The sequence below is a fragment of the Cibotium barometz genome, chromosome 11, assembly GCF_041138505.1.
Source record: "Cibotium barometz isolate CiBa-2024 chromosome 11, ASM4113850v1, whole genome shotgun sequence".
NCBI lineage: Eukaryota > Viridiplantae > Streptophyta > Polypodiopsida > Cyatheales > Cibotiaceae > Cibotium > Cibotium barometz.
Genome location: NC_141056.1, coordinates 50,799,180 through 50,820,018, shown reverse-complemented (window position 1 = coordinate 50,820,018; position 20,839 = coordinate 50,799,180). Strand labels below are relative to the sequence as shown.

General features: G+C 44.5%; 1 protein-coding gene across 1 annotated transcript in view; it reads left to right on the top strand.

Annotated features, from left to right (window-relative positions):
* Positions 1-20,839, top strand: part of LOC147634298 (NAD(P)-binding Rossmann-fold superfamily protein) — a 29,744-nt gene that overhangs the window by 637 nt on the left and 8,268 nt on the right. Inside the window, exons 2-5 of the mRNA XM_086805440.1 lie at positions 514-607; positions 19,795-19,883; positions 19,977-20,032; positions 20,173-20,319. Of these exons, the coding sequence (XP_086661566.1) occupies positions 514-607; positions 19,795-19,883; positions 19,977-20,032; positions 20,173-20,319 (386 nt within the window). The remainder of the gene's footprint in view (positions 1-513; positions 608-19,794; positions 19,884-19,976; positions 20,033-20,172; positions 20,320-20,839) is intronic.

Here is a 20,839-nt window from a genome sequence, read left to right as displayed (position 1 = left end):
TCATTTTGGGTGGGTTTTGTGTGGATTGCGTTGAAGGAGCTTCTTTGCTTGCTTGACTCAAGATTGTGCAGGGCTTAAACATCTTTAACTGAGTCCTTCAACTATGTATCCAAAGAAGTTGATGCAAGGGTTTTTGTGAGTTTGCACCATGACTGAATCCGAATTGTAGAGTGTTACATTGCGTTGAAAGAAGTGGTTGGTTCCTTCTAAAGAGTCTGAGTATGGGCCCCTTCATAACTTCCCGCCAAGCAACCATTTTTCTGATAAAAGCTGCTGTATCTTGGGAGAGATGGCTCATCCGGAGAGAGGGCGGTATCAAGGTGCTGCCTGACGCACTTGCGTGTCCGGATGGGGCTCTCCCTTCTGAAGCCGTCCTAATAAAAGAATGATTAATGTAAAGGTCTAAGGTTAGAACTTGATCAGATGCTCAGCATTGGTTTTGAGCCATTCATGTCATAGGGGCATTTTTGGTGGGTGAGTGTACGACTTCAGTTGAATTTCTTGACCATGCAGGGCACTAGTTTGTGCTGCTTATGCAGCTGGTGGCGATGGATCCGAGTTTTCAGCGGATCCAATTGATGTTGTTGCAAAAGTACAAACAGAGAAGGTAAAGGATTTAGTTCATCTTTGTAAAGTCTATTACAGTCATTAGTTTATTGTAGTTTATTTCTTTAGTTTATTGTAATTTATTTCAGCTCAACTGGATCATTTTCATCTAACTCTATAAGTTCTAGTATGTTCCTGATCACGCATGAAGCACGTGTAAGGTCCTTGAGGAGCTGTAATCTGATTTAGTCAATTATTACTAATATGAAAATGTATGGTAGTTGTTCATTAATTTGCTTACATTTTGTGATATCCGAGCTGATATTCTTAGAATATGTAGAATGTTGCAACCAATATCACAAGGGGCCAAAGTGAGTGGCAGATTACCACGAATCCGAGTAATCTAGCAAACACACAGGCGAAGCGAGAGATAAGAGATGTAGCCCTAATCTACTGTATAATGCACAAGATGATCATATGCACAATGTTTCTTGGATCTGAACTTTGATCCTATTGATGCATGCATGCACGCATATGTATTGAGGCATACCAAAAGGTTCATGGCTGTCAAAAAGGTTTGTCACACAAGTTACGCTGTGGAAAAATTTAAACATAGATTAATGCTAAGCAGATGAAATTAACGCTAACCAAATTTGAGCAAGACAGAGAAGAGAGATGTAACCCCTTTATATCTTGCAAAAAAAGCTATGATGCACAATGATGATCTTGGATCTTAGATCTTTCTAGCCCTTGGGTTTTGGCTTGGGAAACTCTTTATTTGAATGCCTAAGAAGGACCCCTGACATGCCCTTATATAGGAAAGTGATAGCAAGTCGGGTTCAAGCATTTTATGACCCCAAAAATGCATCAAAAAAGGTTCTTTATTGTGCTCATATTTTGCCCAACTTGTGTTGCAACATAAATATACAAGAGTTTACTTGTGCATGTATCTCTCTATTTCGTTGTTCTCTATCTTCTCTATTAGTCACTTGCACATTAGACACAGCCTACCACATTTGGTATCAGAGCCTAGGGAACTTGCAAATTTTTTCATTTTTGGCATCTGTGTGCAGTGACTACTTGGATAGGGTAGAGGTCCTAGCTTCTTGGAGTGCGAAAGGTTGGATTTGTGGAAAGATTCTCTTGTTGATTACTTGTTCTAGCTTTGTCACGTGCACAGCTGTGCCATGGCATAATCTCAGCATATTTCAGCATAATCTGTGTTTAGGACAGCATCATAAAAATCTTGGAGGGCATGGCTACCCAATCGGCAGCTACAAAGGCTCTCATACAGGAGTCGGCAGCCACATGAGGCCCAGGCAAGTAGTTGGCCAGTTGCTAATCAATCGGCCAGCAGATGCGGCAAGCAAGGACCTAAGCACAGCATTTAAAGAGCGTTTTATGTAATATTCCTGTCCACAGCAGGCCTAGTATGGACCGACTTGCACCTTCTTGCTATATATAAGTAGAAGTCATCATTTGCATAGATCATAACCTTTTTGAAGTAGCATAGAAGTCAGTAGAAGCATGTAGAAGGCCAAAGGTCACCCTATTGGGTAGACCAAGGGCCTAGAAGATGTAAAGACATTTATGTCACCTTTTTGTACCATAATACAAAGTAAACCTTGACACCAACTCTCTCTTTTCTCTTGTCTTAATCATCTTCATTAATCAACGGCAAGCGGAAGTAGAGGAGGGACTTGGAGAAACCAACAATGATCCAACACTTGAGCAAAATGATGAATGAATTAAATGGTAAAAAGCCTGTTCTTATATAAAGCACAACTAGCTAAGTTAGCCGGTAGAACACATATAATATTTTGTACTTCTATATTATATGGATGTGACAAACATGCAAGGGTTGACTTGTATTTTGTGGCTACCACACTTTTGGCTCTCTCTCTCTCTCTCTCTCTCTCTCTCTCTCTCTCATTTCTGTGTGTGAGCTTCTCCATCCTGCACCTAACCCTAATGTGTAGGTTTGTGTGTGTGAGTGTGTGAGTCCAACACCAACAATTGGTATTAGAGCTGGGGGCTGCCTTTGGAGTTCTATTCCTAAAATCTGCAGCAAATTGTGAGTTTCCGTCCAAAACTGCGAAATTTCGTCCGTCGCCTGCAGATATCCGTCGATGGAGCTAGTTCGTCCGTCACTTGCGACCTTCCGTCGACGGAGCTGTTTGCCCCTTCCGCCCAGTCCGGCCGGCGGCACTACTGCAGCCAGCACCGCCGTCGCCCCTCAGCGCCTCCTGGCCAGTGGCACTAGTGCAGACAGCAGCCTCCCGTGCGGCGGCGGTGCTAGTGCAGCTAGGACCGCGGCCGCCCAACAGCGCCTCCAGTCCGCCGCCGTCTGTCGATGTGCCATTCCGGCCGCCACTGCTCCGTTGCCCAGAGCCCAATGGCGGTGCACGTGCCCAGCACACGACTCTCGCCCATTTTCGCCTCCGACGCCCTACGCATGTGCTTCTCGCCTGCAATTCGTCCACCTGCACATCCGTACTGTCCCTCCACGTGCAGGTACCTGTACTCCAAGAAACTTAAATATTCAAAATAAATAAACATATGAAAGGGGGAAAAACTTTGCAGGCACTCTGCTCTAGATTCAACAAGTTTTGGGGGATTGCCAAGAAAATTTGAAAATTGCAGGTGGTTCAGGGTTTAGGCAATTTGGGGGATTTCTCAATTTGAGGCCAAATTGAAAAATTGGACACGTTGCTTTGCTTGCAATTTGGGGATTTTTCAAATTGAGGTCAAAATCAGCAAATTGAGCCTTCTGCAGTAGCAGAAATTTGGGGCTTTTGTGAAAATTGGCCAAGTAACTGCACATGAAGCGATTGGAGTGCATAAAAATTGGGGCTTTTCAGATTGGAGCATGTAATTGGGCATTACAGCTGTGATTTGTCGCATATGTATACACATTGTGTGTAATTGGACAATTTGGTGCAGGTTAACACTTGCTTTAGTTTGCAGTCAAACATTTGCATAGGACATTTGGTTGCCTGGCAGTGCACATTGGTGCTTGGTTTGCTTGCAGGTATATTTTGTTGACATGGCTCAAAATGCTACAGATGTATTTGGTGTGCTCACCCAGGAGGACAAGTTGGATGGATCTAACTACTCCCTCTGGAGTTTCATGATCCGTAATTTGCTGGTAGCCAAAGGGCTTTGGGCATCGTGTGTGGTGATGACACACGCCCACTTACCATACAGCTAGCTACGGGAGGTGCTCAAAGAGCTCTTGAAGTAGAACCTGCTCCCACACAAGAGTAGAAGAGATGGGACTCTAGGGATGCACAGGCCATGTCATTGATAGCCCTTTCAGTGAAAATGACTATTATTCCGCACATTCGTTCTTGCAAGACATCGAAGCTTGCATGGGACACATTGGTAACAATGTATCAGGTACGCGACGAGGCAATAGTTGCCTACTTGAAGAGGCAATTGGATCTTCTTTCTATGGATGAGGGTGATTCCATGGCAGACCATCTCACCAAAGTGAAAGATTTGCAGGAATAATTGCTCAACATTGATGAGGTTATCCCAGACAGACAGCTGGTCACCAACACTCTTCATTCTTTACCACCTTCCTACTTGGGCTTTCACACCTCTCTCAACCTCTCTATGAGAGGAGGTGGTGATCCCGTCACTTTTGAAGAGCTAGTGGGTTTACTCTTGCAGGAAGAGCAAACTTATCGAGCAACCGTGGTGGAGACGAGGCATTTACAACCAAGGACAAGGGTAAAGTAAAGAGCTTTAAGCATGGGGGACAACAGTCTAGCAAGGCTGGTTATGGACAGCCCTCTTTTGGTGGTGAAAAGTCTGACAAAGGGGATGCAAACAAGCCCAAAAAGAAGGGCAAATGTCACTACTGCCATAAGCCTGGACACTACATCAGTGAATGTAGGAAGCGGATTGCAAAAGAGAAAAGGAAAGAAGCAGGCAATGCAGTAGCACACTCTTATGATGACAAAGCACAGCAATCAGCTAATGTAATTCACGAAGAGTACACTTTTTTGGTCACATGCACTAGTGACACACCAAGTGCTTCAGATAATGATATGTCTTGCATTGCATCTGACAGATAGGATGTATCATGGTATTTTGATAGTGGTGCTTCGAGCCACATCACTTCATGCAAAGATGTATTTCAGTACTTGGTTTATGCTTCAAATGGCCGCACTGTATCATGTGCAGATCATACCACATATCCAGTAAAGGGAATTGGCAATGTCATACTTATTGCAGCCAATGGTGCCAATATATGTATGAAAAATGTATTGTATGTTCCATGCATAAAGAAAAATCTGCTCTCCGTTTCAGCCATAAACGACCAAGGTTTAAAGGTTGAATTTGAAGATGGGAAGTGTTTGGTAAAAGACCCATCAAAGGGTTATGAAATAGTGACTTCTGGAACACGATACAAAGGCTTGTATAAGCTAGACAGCTATGACAAGCGTACTTATGATGCAAATACAGTGGCTGCCCACACTCTTGCTATGCATGATGCAGAGCTATGGCATGCTCGTTTTGGGCATGTAAAGTTTCGGAGTTTGATGCTTTTGCAGAAGCATCATATGGTTGATAATATGCCAGCCTCTTGAGTCTCCACCAAGACATGTATGTGAGGGGTGTATTTTGGGAAAGATGCAACGAAAACCATTCCCCAAAGATGGAGCTGTTAGAGTTGAAAGTAAATTATAGCTCACACATTCATTGATGACTACTCCAGGTTTGCTTGGGTTTACCCTTTGAAAGCGAAAGCAGAGGTGTTTGCATGCTTTCGACACTTTGTAGCAATGGCTGAAATATGTGTGGATGTAAAGTCCAAACACTCCGCTCAGATAGAGGTGGAGAATACATGTCAAATGCATTCAAGGATTATATGCTTCAAAAGGGCATCAAACACCAATGTACTGTGCCATATACACTGTAGCAGAATGGTGTAGCTGAGAGGAAAAATAGATCTCTCATGGAGATGGCAAGATTCATGGTGAAAGCACAAAAGTTGCCTCACAATTTTTGGATGGAAGCTATAATGTGTGCAACTCATGTGTTGAACAAGTGTCCAACAAAAGCTTTGAAAACCATAACACCATTTGAGGCTTGGTATAGCCGAAAGCCAACAGTGGATTATATGCGTACATTTGGGTGTTTGGCATATGCACATGTGCCAGAACAACTCCGAACAAAGCTAGATGACAAAGCAATGAAATGCATTTTTGTGGGCTACAGCAATGAGAGCAAAGGATACCGTCTTTATAATCCAACAACACGAAGGATTTTTGTCAGTAGAGATGTGGTATTTGCTGAAAATTTAGAACAGCCCATGTACAGCTTGTATAAAAGTAATGATACAGGCATACAGGACATGTTTGATGGACTATTACCCATTGCAATTAGGGGGGATTTAGATCAGCCAGCCCCTACATAAGAAAATCCTCATGTAGAACATGTGGAACAGCCCGCCATTAAGTCCCCTTCTATGGAAGAAGTGGAAGATCTTGTCAGGGAAGAGCAAACAGCCATAGACACAGCCAAGTCAGTGCCAAGATGGTTGTTGAAAACTTTGCAAGAAAGCAAACTTGCAGCTCCACTCCCAGGTAGAACAAGGGCTAGTTCCAGCCATGCATTGAATATACATCGTGGGGAGTTTGCATTAGCCATGGGTGGTCTCTTTGATTCAGAAGAGCCTTCTTCTTATGAAGGAGCACATGAGAATGAGCATTGGGTGCAAGCTATGCAAGCTGAAATCTCTTCTATCATGAAGAACAATACTTGGGATCTTGTGGAATTGCCTAAAGGCAAGCATGTCATTGGAACAAAGTGGGTGAACAAAGTCAAAAGGAAGTCTGATGATACTATTGACAGGCACAAAGCAAGACTTGTGGCTAAAGGCTACTCCCAGAAAAAGGGAATAGATTATGAGGAGACTTTTGCTCCTACTTCGAGAACGACCACAATAAGATCAGTGATTGCATTGGCTGCACATAAAGAATGGAAAGTGCATCAATTGGACATCAAAACTGCATTCTTAAATGGGAATTTACAGGAGGAAGTATATGTAAATCAGCCCATTGGTTTTGTAGTTCCTGGTGAGGAACATAAAGTATGCAGGTTACACAAAGCATTGTATGGGTTAAAGCAAGCTCCAGGAGCTTGGTATGATAAAATACATGCTCATCTTACCAGCCAAGGTTATGTGAATAGTCCAGCTGAAAGCACATTGTATGTGAGAAAACCGGTGCCGATATTCTCATAGTCATCTTGTATGTAGATGACATGCTCATTACAGGTACTAGCAAAGCACAAATTTTAGATTTCAAAGCTGATTTGAAAACTGAATTTGATATGTCAGATTTGGGACCTTTACACTACTATCTTGGCATACAGTTTATGCATACAGATGATGGCATTGTTATGTAGCAAACTAAGTACATAAAAAGTTTGCTAAAAAGGTTTCACATGGATGAATGTAAGCCCATTTCTACTCCAATAGAACTAGGTGTACGTCTTACTATGCATGATATTGGAGAGCCTTTTGAGGCTGGCATTTATAGCATGGCAGTGGTATGTCTCATTTACTTGTGTAACACGAGGCCAGACATATCTTTTGGGGTGTCTTTGTTGAGCAAATTCATGCACAGTCCAGGCACAAAGCATTGGCAAGCAGTCAAATGCATTTTTCGTTATCTTCAGGGTACCCTGGATCTTGGTTTGTTCTATCCCAGGGGGGCAGCTTGCAGCTTTATGCATACAGTGATTCAGATTGGGCTGGTGATTATGATACCAGGCAATCCACTAATGGGGAATTGTTTTTTTCTTGGCAGTTCATGCATATCTTGGTTGAGCAAAAAGCAACCCACTGTTGCCACATCTACTTGTGAGGCTGAGTACATGGCAGTCTTCACAGCTACAGTAGATTGTGTATGGTTGAGGAGATTATTGGCTGATCTTCGTGAGTGTCAGCAGACACCCACCACCATTCTCACTGATAGCCGGAGTGCTATGGCCGTGGCACGAAATCCAGTATTTCATGCACGTACCAAGCACATTGAGATTCATTATCACTATGTCAGAGAGAGGTTACATGGAGGGGAGATCAGTTTATCTTACTGTCCTACAGAGGATAATGTTGCAGATCTATTCACAAAGGCTTCACCTCGAGAAAAGTTTGAAGCTTTCCGCAAAGCTTTGGGCTTAACTCTCATACAGAGAGTGATCTGCTATCTTGTACAGATTCACACTTCCACTACAGGGGGGATTTGTAGGCATATGCTCACTTATGGTAGTGCTATGTGTGAACAGGGCTTAACCAGGGGCACTTTTTCCCATGTGGTTTTTTCCCTTGGATATCAAGTGTGAAAGGACACTCTACATACCGGATGAACTGAAGATGTATCCTAGGTAATGGATTTCCAGTATTCCAAACTCACTCTTCTGGCATTGATAAACAACTCATTGTCCTGCAAGAGTTGCAAAATCTGTGCCACATCTCGCTCATGCTCCTCTGCAATCCCTCAGAAGATAAGGGTGTCATCTAAAAGATGAAGATGCATTTGCCAATGAAATCTCAAAAATCACGAGACATCATTTTGTTGAATGTTGGTGGTGCGTTGGTGAGACCAAAGGGCATCACCACAAATTCATAGTGGCTGCGCTTGGTCTTGAAGGCGGTTTTTGGAATGTCTGTCTCAAAGATCCGAACCTAATGGTAGCCACTCTTACGATCTTAGAGAAATTTTTTGCACCATTGAGTCGTTCTAGGATGTACTCTATTCTGGGCATGGGGAATCTATTTTTAATTGTTAGCTTATTGAGCGCCCTGTAATCCACACATAAGCGTGGAGACTTATCCTTCTTTTGGACAAATAGAATGGGAGCGGCAAAAGGGTACGATGCTAGTCAGATAAGTCTAGACCGGAGTAGTTGGGCTAACTGTTGCTCTAGCTTGCTCTCCAATGCCTTGGAAAGGCGGTAGGGGAACTTGCTAGGGCTTTGAACCAGGAACCAACTCTATGCGATGGGTCCTCAGGTCTACTGGGTGGGAGGTCGTCTAGCAACATGATGTTGTTGTATTGAGACAAAAGACCAGCCCTCCGTTGCTCCACTTCGGGTGCGATCTGAACGCATTAGACTGAGAGTTGACATATAGTAATGAACACTTTGCTCCTTTTCTGATGGCTTGTTGGGCTTGAATGTTGGAAATGAGTGGAATACCAGGAATACTTTGGTCCCTGCGAATCATGATGGGCTCAGGAAAACCTTCAACGATAGTAAAAGTGTCCTGCCTCCAATCTAGAATGGGTGCATATTGTCTAAACCACTGGATCTCGAGGATCATGTCACACCCTAAATGAGGGGAGACAATGAAATCGAGTTGGAATGTTGCCCTTTGAACCTCAAACTCAAACTGCTGAGCTTTATGAGAAATGTGTGTACGTAGACCAGGAGTAAACCTGTCCACATCTAGATGGTAAGGAACCAAGGTACAATGCATCTTGTTTGCTAATTGCAGAGAGATGGCATCCTCAGAATTGCTCATGTCAAAGAGGACAATGAATTGCTGTGTTCTTGTAGTGCCATAGGCATAGATGAGAGCCTTTGTCTATCCCTAAGCCTCACCCTCTTGCTTATCATCAAATACCACTGGTGGCACTGAATTCAAAGCGAGCAAAAACTGAATTCTTTTGGTCCTTTTGGCTTTGCTGTTTTGAGCCCCCTTACCCTGGGTAGATGACTGCTATTGGGGCTTAGGGGTAGATTGTACCTGCTTGGGCTTATCTTCGTTCAGTATCAGTTCCTGATTCTGAGCGAGGGTTAGTGCCTGTGTATAAGTCTGAGGCTCAAAATTCCTAACTCGGTACCTAATGTTAGTGTCTAAACCTCGAATGAAATGCTCGAGTTTATCTCCTTCCGATATGCCCAATTGCTGGGCCATTGTGATGACCTTGTTGGAATAGGTCAAAATAGGGAAACCACCCTGAGTGAGTGTGTAAAACTCGTCCTCAAGCTTGGTCATGTACTGTGGTGGAAGAAAACAGGCTTTGAGGTCAGCCACGAAGGTAGTCCAATCAAATTGGAATTGGCCTATGATGGGGACTGTGTGAAATTGTGACCAATGCTGCCACCAAGTAATAGCTTCCGTAGTGAGTTGGGGTGCTGTCACATGGACTTTATCTTGTGGATGTGTAATTCTAGCTAATGGAAAATGTGCTTCAAATTGATGAATAAATTAAGTAACAGTAGCATGATCACATTTACTATCATACTTACTAAAAGTTGGAGAGGTTCTTATGACGGTGGTGGTAGGGGCGATGGAGGACAAGGTATTCGGAGCCGTCTGGGGGAGGGATGCTAGAATATGTGCCATCGTTTGGTGATGCTTTGCACAGCCTCCCAGTTGAGTCTTTGCTGAAACCCTTGGTCGGCGGCTTCTCGACGGCGCGGTCTTCCTCATATTTGTGTGTGGCTTCCTTATCTCGTTTTTCTTTCGCACGTCTTTGTTCTTTTTGTTCTTTTGCTTTTCTTCTTACTTCTTCACGTCTATCTTTGTCTTTTCTTCTTGGTTCCTCCATAGTGAAGAGTATTTGTGCCAGATTTGAGATGCCTTTTTTGGGCTTCTGTTTTTCTGCGGCGGCAAGCTACATCTTCAGAGGATTTATTTGCTCCATCTTTATTCTCAAGAGCTCTTCTGTGCTTGGCGGAAGGGTACTTTCTGCTGGTGTGCACGTTGGAAGCTTTGTGCCTCCATAACTTGTTGCTAGCTTTCTTCTTGATGTGATTTCTCTCCCGACATGGTGGAGGCCTGTGTGTTTTTTCGAGACTTCAGTATTACCATCCACCGGATGCTCTCACTTCTTTAGGTAGCCGAGTTGGGTCACCAACCTGATTCTTTGATACCAATGTTACATGCACTGAGGTTGATTGTGGTAACGCACAACAGGGCCTTCTTTATACCTTTATGTGGTGAGAATCTTTAGCATCCAAATTCACAAGAGTAGAGAGATTAGAGAATGAGAGAGTGAAGTAGATGACACCTTATTGGGTCCCAAATACTCACTGAAGGCCTTTCTTTGGAGGATGCTGTACAATGCTTGAGAAAACAAGCGATATGAATGCCCAACGCAAGGACGAGGAAGACCATACGTCGGCTGAGTATCCACCAACTCTAAGGCACTGCTGAAGACTCTTCGGGCCACTGATGCAAGTCTAGATAGCTGGAGGACTGCACATATGGTGGCTGAATGCTGAAGAAGATCTTCACTACTGTTTGCTTGGAGATGATTGGATGCTGAACTGCTGCTGTACTTTGCTGAAATACTGAATGATTGAATGAGGAATGAAGCGCTGCGTTTATATGCCTCTAGGCTTCTGGTTGGTCAGCAGAAGCTGTCAGCCAGTTTGCCTGTAACAGCATTAAATGCTGCGATTGGTTTTGGGTGCCCCACAGGCCTCTGCCATGCTGGCCGACTGCAGACGAGGTACCTATAGGCTGCCGACTGGCTACCTTTGGTCCCCTATGGCCTGCATATTGCCTCTTGTGGGCTGGCCCTAATGCATCTGAATGCCTGCTAATGCATGGCCTAATGCTAAGGCTGGCTTCTACATGCACTTATTTGATGAATTCTCCAAGTGGGTTAAGAGGACTGACTCTTGACTGACCTCTAAGGCTTGGAGACTGACCTACGTAGCTCATGCCTGATTGTCCTTGGGTTGAGGGCTCACAATGGGGTCACGCCGCATGACAAATATTCCTATAAAAAGATACTTTTGTACAAAATGTTGCACTAATGATCATGCCAGTGTGTCACTGTGTACCCCAGTGTAGGGTACACGTGACAACTATTCTCTCTATGGCAAACTTCGACGAAGAGAGAGAACAAAGAAAGCCGGCACAAGGAGCACGAGGTAGTCCTTCGGGAACGGTAGACATGAGTGTGCACGAGATGTTTTAGACTAGGATGGGAGCACTTGCAAACCAGAACACCAAGTTGGAAGAGCAGAAGGCGTAGATGTACTCCACTCTCTCCCCCTCTTTCCCAAAACCCGATAGCAGATTCTCTTCCGGGTAACCCTCGAGGAGGGTTACTATTGTAGCTGAGTTTGCCACTTAAGTTGCATATGCGATCATTGGAGATTGAATTGATGGAAGATCGTGAGATGCTACCACACAAGAAGACGCTAGACGACGCATGGAGTACGTCGGCACGAAAGATTTCTTGCGGCTTTAGACTCAAGAGTGACACCCCTTCTTCCTCGAGTCATCCTCTTGAGAGGATGAACTTCAATAAGTATAATGGTAAACTGACCCCACGGTTCTTATACTTGGCTTCATCAATTCGAAGCTTATTTTGTTGCTATTATAAGAAGAGTTATATTTACAGAGTTGATCTTGGCTAGTTGATATTTAGAAGGCGAGGCCATCCCATGGTGGACTTAGTGAACTCATGCCCACACCAGATTCAGTATAGAAACTTATGTGTGGGATGAATTCATCTTGGATCTTAAGCGACGGTTTCTACTGTCCCATTACCTTGAGAGACTCGAAGATGAGTGCAGGGGGGCGTGTCAAAACGCGCAACTAGTCCTACAATATGCCAACAAAATTTCAAACTTATGTTCATTTTTGATAAGGACAAGAAAGGGTAGTTCCTCTATGACCTTGACAAGCAAAACCAGTGGGAAGTGCGTATGTTTCGGCCACCCTGGACCGGTATTGGTCATTCCAGACCTAGTGAAACCTTTTGTGGTGGAATGCGATGTAAGTGGGGATCGTATAGGGGCAGTTTTACAACAAGAAGGGCATGTGGTTGCCTTTGAGAGCCGAAGGTTGCAACATGGCGAGAAACACTTGCAAGTTTATGAGAAAGAACTTCTAGCCATGATTCATGCTCTTACTTTATGGAAGCATTATTTGCTTGGGACTGATTTCATGGTGAAGACGGATCATCAAAGTTTGAGATATTTTTTGACCTAAACTAAGCTTTCCGAGAAGCAGATGAGGTGGGCGAACTTTTTCTCCATTGTGGACCTGTTTAGTAAGCAAGCTCATTAGACCATCAAGGCAGACCACATGGCAAGGATTTTTTTTGGCACAGGTATTCAAACATCATGGAATGCCCGAGTCTATCGTTGGTGATCAAGATCCCAAGACCACCAGTTTATTTTGGAGGGCATTGTTTGATAATATGGGGGCGAAATTGGATTTTTTTCTTCCTCGTATCATCTAGTGTTGTTAGAGGCGTTTAAGCGTTTACTAAAGACCCAATGGGCCTATGAGACCAAAGTGGTACAATAATGTCCATGGCATATCTCATCATGGAATGGAAAGTAAAGCAGAATGAAGAGAGAGAGATATTAAGCGTTTACTAAAGACCCAATGGGCCTATGAGACCAAAGTGGTACAATAATGTCCATGGCATATCTCATCATGGAATGGAAAGTAAAGCAGAATGAAAACATAAATATAGCTATCTCACTGGGGTGATACAAAACTGTCCATGGAAACTTGTCATGGAATACTAAGAACATAAAAACATATGGTGAAATGATCCCATGCGGGATTGTCAGGTTTAGGGATGATGGATTATGGAAGGGAGAGAAAAGAAAGAAAGAAAGAAAGAAAAGATATATTAATGTCTACGGAAGGCCAGATTGGCCTATGAGACAAATCTGTATACAACAAGTCCATGTCCTGAGTATCATGGAAAGAAAAACTGGTTAATATACCTCTCAGTATCATCAGTGAAATTGCCAATCCCGCATGATATTGAAAGGTGTCAAATAGCCATCCTTTGGTGCAAGGCTTTTGGAAGCGAGCCTGATGACACTGTTGCTCCATTAATGCAAGGGCAGCATAACCTTGGGTGAGCCTGTCTTGTGATGCCTGTCTCATGGAGAAATGGCTCCCATTACTAGTGAAGGTAATACCCAAGTATACATATGATTCTGTCACCTCCACCTGGCTATCTCTATATGTGATCATTGTATCTTTCATAACCCATCTGGAAGTGTGAAAGATCATAACCTTGGTTTTCCCAAGGTTCACTGAAAGGCCTCTCTGTGTACAAAAATCATCTAAGGCATCCATGTGGCACTGCAGTCCCTCATGCGAGTCAGATATCAGAATGACGTCATCCGCATAGAGTAATAAAGTGACTAAAACCCCTGGGAGTGATGTACCACTCCCTCCTCCTCTGTCTATGAAGTCCATGACCTCATCTATGTACAGGCCAAAGAGTGTCGGGAAGAGTGGCCAGCTCACCCCCATAGTGCTATGTATCTCCTCTGACAAACCACCTGGGCATGTGGCTCGTTCCGTCACCCTCTCAAGCAATGATCCCCCAAATCATATCTGAAGGCACCCCAAGAGTCAGCAATCTCTGTAGGAGCCGGTCCCATGGCAGTGTCGAATGCTTTGTGGAAATCAACAAAGCAACAATAGAGTCTCTGCTCGCTTGCTCAATCAGGCTCCTCAAGGTGAAGATATGATCCAGTGTGCAGAAGTTACTGCGGGACGCAGCTTGTGCTGGAGCACGAAGACCCTCCCTCTCGGCTAGAGAGTTGAGTGCTGTCTCAAGTACTGATCCATATATCTTGGCCATAATATGGCCAACCATGAAAGTCCTGTAGTTCCCGGGGTCCATCGGGTCACCTGATTTGTGAATGGGGGTAATTGATATTCATGCTCCTTGTGTGTGGGAAGCCCTTTACAAGTGCCCTGTTGAAGAGATGTGCAAGGAAAGGAGCTATGGTGGTAAGAGGCATAAGAGAAGTGCTCACCTCGTATCCCTGTATGATCTGCAGATCTCCCATGATGTAGCCTCTTAAGAGCTTTCTATACCATACTCGAAGTGAAAAAAGTAGAGGTTGTGGGTCGAAGATCGGGTGGAGAGGTTAACATGGGCTGATCTGGTACATGGTAGAGGGACTTGGTATAATCATGCCAGGTGGTCGGATCAGTGATGGGTGTGGGTGGTCGTGGCTCACGAAACTGCCTCCAACTTTCTTTCAAGTTAATGCTCAAGAATAGTTGGTACAACTCCCAATATTGTTCGATTTTGTGTTTCCTCCTCTTCTGACGAGTTAGAGCTTGGTTTAATCTTTGAGCTTCACCCTCAGAGATCTCCCCTAGTTCTTTCTGTCGTTTGAGGCGAGCACGAGTCTCACAACACTCGTCATCGTACCACCCATTCTGGGGCATCATCCCTACTTTAGCTTTAGAGGGGGTATGGGTGGTATGAGGGAAGCTGGCAATGGTAGAGGAGTGGAGTAGATCAGTCGACTGTGATGTGAGTATCTCCAGAGGTGCCGTGGGATCCATGTCAAGTAGACCATGGTAAAGGGTATCTTGATATATGTGATCACAGTCATGAGTGAAGCGGACAGTGGTGTGATGGGTGGAGGTGGGTGCTGTGGTGGGGGGTGGTTATCATGGTGAAAGATAAGTATGTGTGATCAGCTCCAATGGGTATGGGGGGCACTGAGAAATCATGTATGAGCTGAGCCGTCTCCCGGGAGCCTAGGATGTAATCCACTGTGCTACTTCCACCTCCATGTGGAAAGCATGTAAGTCCTCCTGACTGAGGCCATCTCCCCATCCCGTTATCGAGAGAGTGTGTGTGTATGAGAGAGAGAGAGAGAGAGAGAGAGAGAGAGAGAGAGAGAGCCTTGAGGGAGGCCCGAGGGAGAGTGCAGGTGTCACTTGGGTGTGTATGACCAGAGGGAGAGAGAGTGACAGAGTGTGTGTGAGAGGGGCTGCCTCGAGCAAGGTTTAAGCCTTAAGGGAGGGAGAGAGAGTGTGTATGAGAGAGGTCGAGACTCGAGACTTGAGAGAGTGTGTGTGAGTCTTGAGAGCTTAGAGGGGCTAGAGACTCAAACAGACAGAAACGGGCAAATCCCAAACGGTTAGAAACAGGCAGAATCGAGAAACGGTCAAAAAAAGAAAATCAACTATGCCCAAACACCTCAGACTCGAACGCCTCTAATGGTTAGAGGTGCGTCTCGTAACAACTATGGTATCATCCATAGACGGATGGCCAGAGTGAGAGAGCAAATTCAGCCGAATTGGATTTGTTAAAGTGCTATGTGGCAGCATAGAAAACGGAGTGGGAGAAGTATCTTCCAGAGTTTGCCTATAACAACACAGTGCATATTTCCACAAGAAAGGCACTATTTGAGGTTGTTTATGGAAAAATTGTACTACCACCACTTCTAAGGACTGATCTTTGCAGCACACGAGTATGTCACAGATTTGGATACGGCTTTTGCACAAGTGCAGACAGCCATAGAGAGGTCAAGGGCTAAGCAGAAAAAGGTTGTGGATAAGCATAGAAGGCCGGTGGAGTAGTACAGGAAAGGTGATTAGGTATTGTTGAAGTTTGAGAAAGCAAGGCTTCACAAGAAGAAGGGCAAAGAGAAGGTTTATCCTAAGTTGTCCAACAGGTACTATGAACCTTTCCAAATATTGGAAAAGATCAACGATGTGGCTTTCAGACTAGCATTATCCGGTAGTGGGGATGTCGTAGTATCTAGTCCATACTATGCATAATGGAGTTGATAGTTATATAGTCTTGTGGGTTGACTACCATGAGTATATAACATGCATGTTTCTAAAAGGTGAATTTGGGCATGTTCCTGGATTCATCTAGGTATATATAGCATTATGCGGTCATTGAAGGATTCACAATGCTCTTCATGTAAGTCTCCTAAGAGCTTATAAGGGTTCCGAGTCTTTGAAACTAGTGAACAAGGATCCACGAGAAGGTGAAGAGCTAGAGGAAGTTCTTCAACCAGAGCAGATTGTTTTATGTCTTTCATAAGGAAAGAAGGGGATTGCATGCTAAGGTTACTAGAAAGTACCTTGTCAAGTTCAAGAATTATTCAGCTATGGATGCGAATTGGATGGATGAGAACTTCTTTGTGGAGTATCCATAGGTTTTATAGGCATATTAGGAAGCCTTTGAGTTGAGGATAACTGATTATAAGCCGATGGGATGTCACCGGCCTTTGTATTTTGACATCCAAGGAACCAGGAACAAAGGACTTTCCACTGCAGGGAATTGAGTATTCTAGAACTCAAGGGTTGTTGTCCAAGTTGTATCCAAAAGGAGCAACTGTGTTGTATGTGATCTAGTTTGATGTGGAAGTTGTGCTCTCTCTGTAGCAAGCAAGGCCCATACCTCCTCATCCTCATGAGCCGGATGCACCAACTCTGCCAATCGAATCTCAACCTTGAAAGAGTCAGGGTTGATCTCATTTGGGCCATTAGTGTGTTGCCTCTTTCGAAGAAGCCTCAAGTTGGAGTACACAAACACGAGGCGCTTGAGTTGTGTAGGAGACATACAATTTTGTTTCTCGGTGTGGATGGCTGCAAACAAACTCCAATTTCTCTCACAAGCTCCAAATGAGCAATCTTGTGAGAGAACTCTTCAAGCTAAGCGCTGCAATTGTAGAGTTGAATTTTCATGCTTTTCCCACCAAGTAACTGGCTTGAGATGAGCTTCTCGAACGCCAACCCTTGCGCTCCCAAAGGGATGATTGAGTGGATCCCTGAAATCTACAAGTTGACCCTCCAAAATATCCTACATTATAGGATTTTCCTCGATTTTGCAAAGGTAATCTGACCATCTTGAGTTGAGCTCATTATCATGCCTTTGGGCGTTGCTCCTCCTCCAAAGGGGATGGAGGATGTGGGTGACGGCATGGATTGGCTGCTGAAACCAATCCCACCTATCCTGCCATAAATGTTTGATCTCAAGCATCCTGAAAATTATAGAAAATCCTATCAAAGCTCAGAAATTAGAGAAACGATCTTAATGATGCCATGCCACCAGTACACCTGATGGGTGTGCATGTGACAACACCCATACTTCACCCATGGAGCCGTGAAGGGCTCCAACTCCCTCTCAATGTCTGCCACTGCCTCTCTCAACTCCTTTGTGCGCAATGTCTCGTAGGATGGAGGCTTGAAGCTTGGACCCACCTCTGCTATTGCTTTCAGCATATTGGTGAAAGTTGGCTTTCGTGCATGATCAAAGGCAACATTGTACTAAAAAAAGTATTGCCTAACTGATCTTCTTGCTTTATCATGTTGTAGTTTAGACCAACTTTTCTACAAAGCCCCTTGCCTTCCCTTTGCCATAGAGATGGTAGGAATACGATGCGAGCTAGCGGGTTGAGACACATTGCTTGTGGCAGGGTGAGATCCTTGAGAGGTTGGACCGGCAGGTGAGGTAGGAGATGAGTCTGCAGCAGAAGGGGGTTGCTCGTCTTAGCATCTTGTTGAATTTCGTGGGGCGAGCTCTTTTTGCTCGCCGAATTGCCTCCGGATCTCCGCCCAATATCACAATGGTGTCGTCTGGAATGTCAATGCTGCATATGGCAACACCTTCCCTCGAGATGTTCAAGAGATGGGCTTTCAATCGTGGAGCACTTCCGGTATGCATATCCTTTCAATCGCGGAGCAATTCCGGTATGCATGTCCATCTCTTGGAGCTGCCCGATCCCCACTTATCGACGGTGATGTCCACTTGCTCCCATCCAAGAAATTTCTTTTGTCCCATTGTTGAGAGAGAGAGGAGTTCGAAATTTGGGGGAATTAAAGATGGCTGAAATTTGTGAAATTAAGCTGAAAATTGGGGATTTTGAGCAAAATTCTGAAATTTTGGCCACATGGTGAGAAACCGTAAAATTTGGAAAAAAAATTAGGGTTAGAAAATTTGGGGGAAATTTTAGGGTTTGTAAAATATTGGAAAAATCTATGCGATTAGAGGGTGGAGTTGGTCAAATTTGGGGCGATTTCGAGAAACAGCTAAAAATTGAAGCTAATTCCATAATTGGAGAAAAATTGAAATTAGGGTTTGCAAAGTGGGAGAAATTAATTTAGCTGAGAATGATATGGGGATGCAGAGGAAGAATAGAAGAGGAGGAGAAGAAGATGAGGAAAGAAGAAGAGGGAAGAAGAAGGAGAAGAAGAAGAAGGGGACGGGGGTGGCACACAGTGCAGGGGGGGGGGGGGGGGGGGGGCAAGACAGAGGCGAGCGGTTGAGACAAGAGGGAGGCGAAGAGGCCAGGCGGGAAGGAAGAGGGAAGCTGGAGAAAAAGGGGGAGGTGGAAGCGTTGCCCTTAGTAGGGAGAACGATGGCGGCAGATGCAAGCTCCACAACTCACGAATGCGGCGAAAGTGAAATGGTAGACCCAAAACGGCTAAAGTCCCAAAAAAAAAACTCTTACCTCACTTTTTTTATTTATTAAAGAAAATGGTAAGAAATGTCCCGTACGTTTCTTAGAAATGTTTCTTTGCTACTATGGGTAGTTGGACTACAGTAGGAACTGGTGTAAAAACCAAGAAATTGGTGTCAAAACCAAGGAATTGTTTGTGCATTCATTTGTTTAATTGATTTATGCTTGTGAGCATATTTGTGTATGTGTACCAAGGGTCGGCGGGCGACGGGAAGGCCCGGTTAAACCCAAGGACGAGCATGTGTGCATGTATTTTTGTCTTCTGACATATAATGAGTGCGTGTTGATCTTGATAGGAAGAGAATCATGCTAGGAAACTCGTGCCTCAGGGAAACTCCAGAGGTGCAAGAGGTGGGAGTATCTGCCAGAGAGGTCAAAACCAAGGTCACTAAGCGGGTGGTGCTCTAGTAGAGGTGCTTCTTCCTAATGTAGAGGGGGAAGCTACTACTCTGATGAGATATCAATCCCCACCTGTATTGCCCGGGTGTCGTTGGGTATCCACTGAAAAGACTGAAGAGACTCAACTGGACACTAGGCCGAGGATCCAAGAAGTCCTCAATTGCATGCGCAAATCTCTGAAGATTCCCCTCCTCTCAGGTGGGATGTGTGATGAGTGGTTGGTGCATTCATCCAGTCCGTTGGAAATGATACAATCTTTACGCCCCCCCCCCCCCCCCCCCTTTTGTGTGTTTTGATTAGATCTAACATGCATTATCTAGGGAAGAAAGGAAGGAGGAGGTTTTTAATATTATTTTTTTAAGGGAGAGGGTGTGGTTGGCTTGAATAGTTAGTGAGGAGAAACATAAGAGCACTTTTGCTTGGTCTTCGAAGTTTGTAATTTGGAGCTTGTTGAAGATACTGTCTTGTTTCCCATGGTTTGTTTATTTCTAGAGTTGAAGATGCTGTCTCCAACTCTAGAGATTGCAGCTTTTCATGGTCTTTAAAAATGTGACCTCTGCTGGTCAGAATTGGAGCGCATGTTAATATTTCATTCTGGTAGAGTTGCAGATAGTGGTACTAGGAGGTAGTGGCTTTGTTGGCTCTGCTATCTGCAAGGCAGCTGTCAGTCAGGGAATTGATGTGGTCTCTCTTAGCAGGTAATAAAACACATCTTTAAGTAGTGTGTTTTACATTCTGTATACTCTGATTGGAGTTAGACCTGAGCTAATTAAATGCACTAATAAATGCAGGACAGGACGACCTTCTTACAGTGATGCATGGGTGGATCAAGTTGAGTGGATTGCAGGCAAGGTTTTTGGTCTCTCATAACTTCTGATTATAGTATGTGGTTTCCTCTTTTATTAATATGAGGATATTTCAAGGTAATGCAAACTTCATTTTACTCGTGGGATATTTGCTGAGGAGCACCTGTTCAACTTGCTACAGGTGATGTGTTCAATGCAGATTGGGATGGTCTCCTTAATGGCGCAACAACAGTTGTCTCCACTATTGGCGGCTTTGGAACCAATGAACAAATGGAAAAGCTGAATGGTGAAGCAAATGTGCTGGCAATCAATGCTGCAAGCAATGCAGGTGTTGTAGCATGACTCTGACATTCTTTTTACACATGCAACAGCTCCAATGCATGCTGCCATCTGCATTCTAAATTTTGATTCCTCATGAAGTCTAAGCATGTAATCTCATTACTATCTTCTCATTTTCTGTAGATTATGTGAGTTATGAATTGCTTTACGCAGGTTGTCTTATATTTAGGAGAGGAGAGACTAACTGGATAACTTTTTTTTTTTCTGCCTGTCTGGCCACTTCGCCACCGCCTTCAGAGCCCCTTCCGCCCGCTTGTGCCACCAACCTGTCCCCCCGCTCGTGCCACCAACCTGTCCACCTGTGCTGCTGTTCTCTGCTGATTCTGAGCCACACTTCGCTCAGCGCCGCCAGCTCACGCCACCTAGACGCACAGTGCTAGTGTGGAGCTGGCCACTGGTTTCTGGGGTGGCTTGATTGGAATGCGAACCACCTCCGGCGGTGGCTCAGCCTGCCTTGGCCGTCTCAGAGCCTTTGTTGCCTTTTGCCGTATCCGCCCCGCCTACAGAAA